The sequence below is a fragment of the Scardinius erythrophthalmus genome, assembly GCF_964197995.2.
Source record: "Scardinius erythrophthalmus genome assembly, chromosome: 19".
NCBI lineage: Eukaryota > Metazoa > Chordata > Actinopteri > Cypriniformes > Leuciscidae > Scardinius > Scardinius erythrophthalmus.
In genome coordinates this window covers 8,085,637-8,096,122 of record NC_138239.1, presented here as the reverse complement: position 1 = coordinate 8,096,122, position 10,486 = coordinate 8,085,637, and the positions used below count along the sequence as shown (strand labels likewise).

General features: G+C 37.4%; 2 protein-coding genes across 4 annotated transcripts in view; one reads left to right on the top strand and one right to left on the bottom strand.

Annotated features, from left to right (window-relative positions):
* Positions 1 to 314: 314 nt before the first annotated feature.
* gpr132a (G protein-coupled receptor 132a) lies at positions 315 to 6,157 on the bottom strand. Of its 2 annotated transcripts, XM_081393968.1 has the most exons (3): positions 6,034 to 6,157; positions 3,782 to 3,923; positions 315 to 3,455 (listed from the first exon to the last, which is right to left on the bottom strand). In XM_081393968.1, the coding sequence occupies exon 3, from the start codon at positions 3,434 to 3,436 to the stop codon at positions 2,468 to 2,470; it is 969 nt and encodes a 322-aa protein (XP_081250094.1). In that variant the 5' UTR covers positions 3,437 to 3,455; positions 3,782 to 3,923; positions 6,034 to 6,157; the 3' UTR covers positions 315 to 2,467. The 2 variants fall into 2 exon arrangements, with proteins under 2 accessions (XP_081250094.1, XP_081250093.1); XM_081393967.1 differs by lacking the exon at positions 3,782 to 3,923.
* Positions 6,158 to 7,230: 1,073 nt separating this feature from the next.
* ubr1 (ubiquitin protein ligase E3 component n-recognin 1) overlaps positions 7,231 to 10,486 on the top strand; it is a 36,989-nt gene continuing 33,733 nt past the window's right edge. Inside the window, exons 1-2 of one of the 2 annotated variants that reach the window (XM_081394156.1) lie at positions 7,231 to 7,301; positions 8,469 to 8,734. In XM_081394156.1, coding sequence (XP_081250282.1) covers positions 7,266 to 7,301; positions 8,469 to 8,734 — 302 coding nt within the window. In that variant the 5' untranslated portion in view covers positions 7,231 to 7,265. The remainder of the gene's footprint in view (positions 7,302 to 8,468; positions 8,735 to 10,486) is intronic. The other variant, XM_081394155.1, reaches the window with a different exon arrangement.

The following is a 10,486-nucleotide window of genomic DNA, read 5'->3' as shown; positions in this document are numbered from 1 at the left end:
AAATAGATTATTACATTTTCTGGAAGTCCTAGTGGCGTTTTTAGACTCAGTACATCAAAGTAAACAGTAGTAAACAGATTAAACATTTTTGTCAGTCATAATTTTTGCATATGCTTTAACAAAAGTATATCTTATAACTCAGTCAGGGTGTTTTCATGTGTCAGGGGAGGCGCAGAGTAGGGTTGGGCGATATGACGATATCGATAGAGATTTTTCTATATTTTCTGTATGTAAATATATCCGTGCAGAGCAGGACTGCTTAAAAATGATAGAGCAGAAAATAAACATGGATGCATGAAAAGAAAAGTGGGATATGCTTGATGATTTATTAAAAAGCACAATAAATACTGTACAGTACTGAATTCAGTACTGACAGGGAATGACAACGTGACTTGAACGCTTAAATATACACATCTATGTATCAAAATGGCCGTCTTGTTGAGTATTCACATAAACACAGTCAGTTATGTCTAAAGTGAAAGTAGAAAGGTGAAATTATTATTATCTAATAATGGATACATACATGGTCTTAAGTAACAGCAGCCTCATATAGGCCTACCTGCTGCTGTCTATGTTAATCGAATAACAAAAGAATAGAAAACCATTCACTGCTCTTGACTGAATGTCTTACATAGCTTTATTATGAATCTGTTTAGCCTATATGTAATTCATAAAATATAAAAGGGCTTCCTGTATGTTATGTTAGAAGGGATGTCTTTGACTTTGTAAACTCCTGTGACTTACTATAGCTAATTTCAGTTTAGGGCTAATTCGATATCAAGCTTATTAATTATATCAACACAATTGATCACTTAATGTTCATCAGTTTGAACAGTTTGCCTGATTTAGTCGACTGACACATTTAGCTTTATGTGGCACTCCTGAGTCTGTCACACTTCCTGTCATTGTGCTTGTTTTCAAACTGAAAACAGAACTACTCTATATTTGGTCAAACCTAGCAAATAGGAAGTTCACTACTAGTTGAAAAGGTCACAGAAAATACAAGTTAACACATTTGATCTGAGCATCCGTTCTCACGCTCAAAGCATCAAGAACTATTCAGGGAGAACTGATTGATTACTCAATCTTACCATCTGTTATCATTTATTGCACAGGTCTCTTTGTATAGATGTGTATGTATTATTTTTGGAAACGTTTTGCATTGATTTGACTATAGAACATGAAAAGCTGATTATATGAACATCAGATGTGACAGAACCACATTTACCCTTAAATGCACCATAAAATGCTTTGAATAAAAGCATCTTCCAAACACACAAACTTCACTTTCGGTAGTTCTAGAGAGCAATGAATCACCAAACTGATACATTTGACCACCTTTCATTTATTTTTATTTATCAGCCACATGCCTTTGACTGTGTAACTACGTGTCTTTATGCAGGCACACAGTCCGTACGTGTCTATGATTCTCACCTGCAAGCGGACAAAACATCCTCTTTTTTTTTGCACATCAGCACCTTGCTCTAACCATTTCCTCTACAAGTGTCTGTGGCGTCTCGCATCATTTCACCAACAATTGCATAACGTTCTCCTGAATTCACACTTTGACATTGATATGATAAATATAAATAGGTCAGTGACCATGGAAAAATCTTTTCAAAATCTAGTTTTCAAGTTTTTAGAAAGGTCTCTTTGTTTATGGCAGGTTCATATTGATTTGAAACCTTTTATAGTTTCAAATGAATGACTCTGAAAATGTCATGTGGTGTAACCACATAATAAATAAGGTTAAAGTATTTAAATTATTTTATAAAACTTTTTAGAAATGTCATGCATAATCAACTTAAATTATAAGAGACATTGACACAGTCACAACAAGGGTCATTTCTATGATATAATTTCCTGCTTTATGTTAGTGACAACATTTGACTTTGGCAGAAAACAAGTTTTTTTTAAATATTAATAACTACTTAAGGTTTATTTAAGTAGTTAATAAAAACCTTACGCAACTACGCAACGAATTAAAGTTGGTAATTTGAATGAAAGAGGTTGGATTTATGCAAACACAACTATTTGAAAAGTCTGCTATACGTCACCAGAGAGAAGTTGTTTCACCGTAACAAATCAAGTAATGACATTTTGATAAAAAAAAAAAAAGTAAAAGTCAAAACATATTCAGGGATGAATCGTTCACAATAAGATCAATGAATTGTTACTGTAATGATATCAAAGGTATGGATGATTCATTTTAATATAACAAATATAACAGGAACATTTCATATTTAAATTCGGTAACACTATTTTAAGGTGACGTAGTTACCACATTTCACTCTATAGTAAGTACATGCAGTTAATTAATATTACTCAGTAAGTAAGTAGGCTACAATGTAACTGCGTCACCTTAAAATAAAGTGTAACCAAATTCTAAATTCTTTTCATTCTTTAAATGTTATACAGGCTTCAGGAAGAGGAAAATAAAGTCCCAGTTGAGAAAAAACAAACAAAATCACACTAAAGAAGAAGATCTTGAGCTGCTTCGTAACCCTTGCAGGCCTTTGTGGATCCTCTTAAGAACACTGTCGCTGGTGAGAACGTAGAAAACTGGATTTATGGCACTGTTGATGGTAGACAAACCCAGAGAGATCGTATAGGGTGTGTAGACACTTCTTTCAAAGTCACATTTCCCCTTCAAAGAGTGATTGATGGCACGTAGCAAAAGGATCACATGGTAAGGCGTGAAGCAGACCAGAAAGAACAAGACGACAGCCAAGGCCAGGTTACGAACTTTGACTTTGGTCCGAAGCTTCAGGCCCGTGCTAGCTTGCACGTTAACAAGGATGGCCAAGTTGCAGACTATTAAAATGCACAGCGGGATGAAGAACCCGATGAAGAAGCGGGCATAGTTGAGTGCCGTCACAACATCAGAGGGGTTGCTTGGCTCGAAGCACCGCTTCTCCTCCATTTTCTCCGAGTTGCCCTCAGTCATGATGAAAACCGGCACGTGTCCCACAAAAACGACTACCACAATCACAACAGTGATGATCACGGCATGCCTCATCTTTCTCAGACCCCGAGACTCCACGGCGTAGACCACCCCGACGAAGCGGTCCATGGAAATGCAGCACATCAAGAAGATACTGATGTACATGTTGTTGAAGAACACATAGCCGGTGACCTTACAGGCCAGAGAGCCCCATTCCCAGTGATGGCCTCTGTGGATGTAAATGGCCCAGAGCGGAAGTGTACCTAGATACATCAGGTCACATACTGACAGGCTGAAGAGGTAGATTCCTAGAACGTTCTTCCGACACACTTCGATGAGCGTGAAGAAGACTGTGATCAGGTTAGCAGGCAGACCTACTGTGATGACTATACTGTAGAGAGCCACAAGTGGAAGTGGGTTTTCTTCATCGTAAGGCGGCTCACAACCGTTTGTGCGGTTTTGGGGTGTTAACGTTGTACTGGTTATGTTCATGGTCACTGGGAGGCTGAGACTATCCAAAAAGATAGAAAAAAGAATAGTTAAATTGGCGTTCATTTAAAGAAACATGGGGTTAGCAGCAGTAGTATGCAATAGTATCTTAAACAGTGCTACCTTAAAGCTACACTGTGTAATTTTTTAAGTTGATTCTTAGCAAAAAACACTTTGTTCTTTCAAAATGATATGTACTCATTAATGTGTAATTACTTATACCAACTAATCAAGTATTCTCGTAAGCGTTGAATCTGCCATTTAGAATACATACGAGCGAGTCGCTCGAATGGCGGCAGCCATGTTGCGCCTCCATCTTGAAAATACATTAGCCAAAGAGGGACATACCTGGAAATTCAAGCTTCGCCTTTCGCGTTTTGACACTCAGTGGCACCGTGACGAATGCGAGGGGGAGATTACTCGCGACTGCCCGCAGATTTGAAATAATACGGCCACCGTAGGAGTTAAAACGCCCTCGGAATGGGAGAGGCTAGAAAGTAATATTCAGTTGGTAGTCATAAACAATTTCACCGCTAGATGGGAGAAAATCCTACACAGTGTAGCTTTAAAGGAGAACTCCGGTCAATTTTAACATTTTTTTGTAAATTTGGAGTGTTGTCAATACAGAGAACAACGACAAAACTCGGTGTTGCCTACACCGTGTTATCCTCTTTTTAAAATTTGCACCCTGTTGACTTTAATGGGGCAAGTTTTAAACCTGCTTTTAGCCTCTTAACATCCTTGATGTGTCATTACAAGTGCCCAGCCATGTGAGTGATTCCTTCAGAGTGAACACGGGTGAATCTGACTGCAGTAGATGTGAAAGATATTAATAACAAGTAATAAAAACTCAGTGAGTGTTTTAGTGCAATTTTCTGACGTCATGGGATCACAACACTAAGAGATAGTAAATCTTTTCCTGGATTTTTTTTGTGCGTTCCCGAGATTAGACCTTCCTTAACATAATGCCGAAAACCCGAAGTCTCTAGGTGGTCTGGTTGAGGAGTTGATAGAAGTGCAAGATTGGTGCGCACAGACAGAACAGAAATCATGAGTTAACAATCGCAATTTTGTCCGGTGGAAAATTGCGCTAAAAATGATGTTATTTCAGCCAGCGCACATACCTGTATTTACATCCTGTTTTCAGTCGAAGTCCATAGTAATCGATTGTCGAGTTCACACGCATAGGTTTAGTACCTATGATCATGCGCGTAAACTCGACAATCGATTACTATGGACTTCGACCGAAAACAGGAAGAAAATACAGGTATGTGCGCTGGCTGAAATAACATCATTTTTATTCATATCTTTCACATCGACTGCAGTCAGATTCACTCGTGTTCACTCTGAAGGAATCACTCACATTAGCTGTGCACTTGTAATGACACATCAAGGATGTTAAGAGGCTAAAAGCAGGTTTAAAACTTGCCCCATTGAAGTCAACAGGGTGCAAATTTTAAAAAGAGGATAACACGGTGTAGGCAACACCGATTTTTGTCGTTGTTCTCTGTACTGACAGCACTCCAAATTTACAAAAAAATGAGCTCAATGTTAAAATTGACCGGAGTTCTCCTTTAAGTATAATAAATACATTTTCGGAAGTATGTTATCGTTTCCACTCAGATTATTTCCCACAACAAAGTCAAATATTATAAAATACTATATAGGCTATATACAGGACATTTTTATATTAATCAATGTATTAATATATTGGACAAACTAAACTCACAATTTTTGAGATGGACATTTTAATCAGAGTTAAGGTGCGGTCACATTGTTCAGGGAATTTTCGCTGGTGAAATCCAGTCCAGAATCACGCAATTGCGAAATTTAAGTGAGGGGAAAAGATTTCCTCTCACGGATTCTGCAACAGGTCTTTGTCAAGAGATTCACCGCACTACTAGCAGAAAAGCTGCTTGGTTTGAAACTCTGCGAGTTGTGCGACATATGTCGCTACACTATTGACAATAGACAACAGACCTTTTATGCCTGCAAAATTTTGCTCAAATTTCACTAATGGGACCACACCATTTAGTTGAACTTACAGAAATAATTGAATGAATTATGAAGCCACTAATCGTCACGTGACCTACTGAAAATATGGCGACCACCATGAGGGACCCACACCATGGTAAATAAAACAGATTATTAGGCTACTGATAAATTATTAAAAAAAAAATTAAGTAGCCTACTATTCATTTCTAGATGTGTAGCTTTTAATGAGAAAAAAGAAAAAGAAAAAACACTACACCCAGCTTTAAACAATGCTGACTATTATCAAAGTCTTTTTATCCATCTTTTAACAAAATCATAAACATTCGATCCTGATAGAGAAAAGAATAGAAAGTATATAATATCAATATAATATTTTGAAATCATAACAAAAGTATGATGCCAAAATGCTCCATACGTAGCTCTTAAAATATAATATGCTGGATTAAAAAGCGTTATTTTGTAGCATTTTTTAAGCTTCAGAACAGTAGCTATCAGTAGTTTTATCAAATTCGATTTTACAATTCAACAACATGATGCATTGGTTGTTTCCCTTGAAGAGGTAAGTTGAATCCACAACTATTTTGCATAACGAATAAAACAGTTACCTCTTCCAGGTGATCGCAGAAACTCTACTCATTCTCAGTGTTCATATCATCAATCTCTTTTCCTATTTGTCAAATTATATTATATAATACAAGCCCGCACGCTCTTTTTCATCCCCACGAATGCGTTAGATCCGTCCAGCAACACAGCCAAAAGGAAATGAAGTGATAAGGATGAGCAAGTGTTCAGTTAAATGCAGTTACGTGTGAGATGCTGTCACTCACTTACTCTGTAGACAGTGGGTTAATAGTATGCAAATACCCGTTTTGACACCTTTGTATCAAATACGTTTGAGACAGCAAGCCACCTGAGTAACATTTTATTTTACATTTCCTTAAAAAGGCGACGTCAGTTGTGGACATTATTGTTATTATTATTTTTTTTCCTTCACATTATTTTATCTTTAAACACGTGGTGGCTGAACTTGCCTCGCTTTCCCTTACTGTAAGTAGCCTATTTATTTGGTTGCATTTGACCTAAGCGTGCTAAAACGTGGTCCTAAACACATCTGCGTTTACTGGGGTCATATCTGAATAAGGCGATCTCTGATTATTAAACATTTGATAAACACCCAAAAAAATTTCCTCGTGACTATATTTGGACTGCTTGCACACACAACTGCTCTTCAGTGTTAATAAGGTTCAATCACCCATTAGAACGTAAGACAAAAGGTTCCTCCAGAGGGCGCTGCAGGGATACAAATGTTGTTGTTGGTGTGTGTGTGTGTGTGTGTGTGTGTGTGTGTGTGTGTGTGTGTGTGTGTGTGTGTGTGTGTGTGTAAAATGTACAAAGAATTAAAATTATTTAATAATGTATTCACATAGGTCCAATCCGGTATGACTTTGTTTCGTCTGTGGAACACAACATTTTCATCACATTATTATTCCTTGCGACTTAGTGAAATTTGGACTAAAAATGGAAGGGAAAATGAAAATCTTGTTAATAATAATTTGATTGAATCTTCCAGTATACTGATACTCTAAAATAATAAAAAGTCATACATTCAACAATTACTTTTATATAATATAACATAATTCTTATAACCTTTTATATTATTTTTTGTGTTATGTTATTTTGTATGTCAAACCACATGCTTTTATAATTTGATTACAATCAATGTAACATATATTTAACTTTTTTGTTATATTAAAGAATTGAATCCATCAAGACTTTTAAACTGTTGCAAATCCGTCCTGGATGTGTTGCTGTGGTGACGCTTTACGGCATTTGAATCATGGCGGAGTCGCTGAACGGTGTACAGTTGAGCACGGTAAATATTTGATTTTAACCACTTCAGACACAAATGCAATCGCATGTCACGAGTTTTTCAATAGATTGTGCTTTTAGCAGGGAAAGATATATGCTGAATCTGTGCGGTAAACCTGTAGATTATGTTTTATTTACGATTTAATGATGAACATTTTGGTCAGATACCAGATTTTGTTGACATGATTGTTGTTTATCATCCAGCATGTAATAAACCAGCAGATTTTAACAGCGCTCTATTCTACATCATCGCATATTCTGTGGCATTTAGTACGTTTTTTGTCTCTTTAAATTTGTAACATGAGCTGTTAATATTTTGTGTTAAATAGTTGGTAGAAAATTATGGTATGTTTTTTAGTTACATTTGCGGGCTGATGCTTTTAAAAGTTTAATTTGTTTACGAAACGACGAAAATCATAAATAAAGATCCACTCTCACTTAAATTGAGTTGAATAAGACCTTTTGAGAGACAAAATTTTTACCAGGTCTTCGGCCTTGTGCAATTTTTTTTCCACCTTTTAATGCAGTTTTTTTTTTAAATATATTTTCATTATTTATAATCAGAATATTTGATAATAGTTTTTTATTTGATATTTGCTAGTACATAATGTAGTCTTGCATATTCTAACCATATTTAATATGTGGTTAACTAACTTATACTTCTTTAAAAACTTATACTCACTTATACTTATACCTATAATTATACACCCACACAAATAACATTTAGAAAAGTTTGGTTGTGAATGTTGAGCAAGATTTGAAACGCAAGTATGCGTCAGGAGTCAGGACTGACCCTTGGTTTTCCTTGAATGATCCTGTGGCAGACAGTGATGTTAACTCAATTATCAAGTTATATTATAATTAAAATATATTTCTTCCTGGTCTAAACAATAATAAAAAAAAATTTACAAGAGATTTTTGTAAAAGATTGGGAATACTGTGATCAGACTCATCATAATTGTTAGATTGTGCCAACAATAAAGAAAATCTTTAAACTAGTTGTCAAGCTTGACTTTCACCGTTTTACAGTGTTTTGGAGAGTGTTTTGATTGCTAAAATGTATTTTTTGAACACCCATATACAATTCTAAATTCCATATTTCATCATATGATCATTTAATGTTTTTCATTAGTTTATCATTTTGTTTATGCTCTTTCTCTTTCGCCAGCAGAAATGGCAGGAGGCTTCAAACAGAGGGGCTGCTATACTCAGCTATTTGGGGGAGCAGGTCCCCCTGATCTACTGCCTAGAGAGAGAGCCACAACCAGGAGAGGAGGAGCAAAAGGTTGAGGAACGCCTGCTGTATCCTCTGGAGTGCTTTCTTTTTGGGGAGGACCCCTGTGTGGGCTTGGAGAAGCTACAGCAACACAACAGCAGCTCATCAGCTCAGCAGTGTGGACGTGTCTTCAAAGAGGGCGAGACCGTCTACTCCTGCAGGTTAGAATGGAGACCGTTTAATAAAATACTTCACAGTTTATGCAGTCACTAGGGCTGAACGATACATCGAATTTTCATCGTCATCGCGTATGAACTCGCGCGATGAACACATCGCAACAGACAGCCTGACACGATGAATAACACCTGGTTCAGATTACAAGATTTTTGTGTGTTACGATAGTCACGGTGTCAGATTACTCGATTTTGACTCCTAAAATCTTGTCGTGTCATGGACAAGAAACATGTCAGACTCATAGACTGTAAAAAATGGTCAGACTACACGTTGCTTTCCGACCAGTCATCGCGTGCCGTCACACGCACACATTCACTCGCAAACATTCACTCGCACACACACACACACACACACTGTCCCTCGCTCGCTCACTCACTCACTCGGGCGCGCACACACACACACACACACGCTGTCCCTCGCTCATTCACTCGCGCTAAATAGCGTAATCCAGGCAGGTAATAAACGTTTGACCAATCACGCAAATAACCTATTAAAGCACTAAGACATGGGAACAGTAAATTCTATTTTAAAATGTCTATTAAAAAAAATATAAAAAATTCAGGAATTGTTGTTAGCTATAGGCTATAGCTAACATTCACATTTGAATATTTATCGCAAGTCATATCGTCATCGCAATATTAAACAATGTTATCGCACATCGCAGGTTTTCCTCATATCGTGCAGCCCTAGCAGTCACCATCAACTGAAAGTGACATGTGAAGGCCGAGTTTGGTAACCCATACCCGGAATTTGTCCTCTGCATATAACTTATTCAAGTTAGTGCACACACATTAGGAGTAGTGAGTGAACACGCTCACTGCAAACCGTGGACACACACCGGGAGCAGTGGGCAGCCATTTTGCTGTGACGCCTGGGTAACAAACTCCTATATGTGTTTGTAAGGAGTACATCAGCAAGACTGATTGATGGGCCGGTATTTCTGTGTTTGGGCATTGTTTCGATGCGCATTGTTCATTGGACAGCCTTGGTCAATGGACAATGCACACTTTGCTTATTCAAGTTAGTGGCGAGGCCAGAATTTTTAAAGTGAGTGGACCTTGGTGAAATAGGGTGGACCTCAATGCCTACTCTCAAATTACATCATTTTACAATTCATGGGATACAAATAATTAGACAATGAGTTAAATGTGATTTATTTTCAGCCAACAGTTTCATGAAAACAACAAAATCGAGGCTTAAAATAACCAATGAATAGAATAGGAACAATAGATGAAGGTAAATAATTATAGAGATGGTGTGTAAGGCTTGGCAAGGCTTCCCCTGGTCTTGGACTTGGATTTGGCATGGGATTTTCTCACTCAAAAACCACTGCCGGCTGCTGCTTCTGATTGCTTTTAGACTTGTAGGGAAAAGCTGATCATAACTGGCTGGTCTAGGATCAGTTTGCTCCGTAATAATAATAGCACATTGGCGATTTGGCAAATGGTCCTGTGCATATCAACTGTGTTTACACTCTGGAGAGCATCAAATGTTTATTTTTACAACATGCTTTTTTAGCATTGAGCAGTGTAGCTAATGACAGACATGTCTGTTGAGTTCTTGAATGCAATGGCCAATCAGAGGTGTTTAAGTTAGAATCCATCTAGTGTATATATCTATGCACCAGTCTGCGCAAACGTCACACAGCAGGAAGCGCCCGCGCCCTCAGATCACTTGGACGTGGCTGTGTTACAAGAGGTAAAAACAATATAAATACTGTTCGTTTTCTCACACAAACC

Excerpts from the sequence above, each read along its gene's own strand:
- gpr132a (XM_081393967.1), bottom strand. The coding sequence starts at position 6,065 with ATGAGTAGAGTTTCTGCGATCACCTGGAAGAG. Across the intron at positions 3,456-6,033 it reads TCTGCGATCACCTGGAAGAG|TCTCAGCCTCCCAGTGACCA; the intron begins GTAACTGTTTTA and ends CTTTTTGGATAG.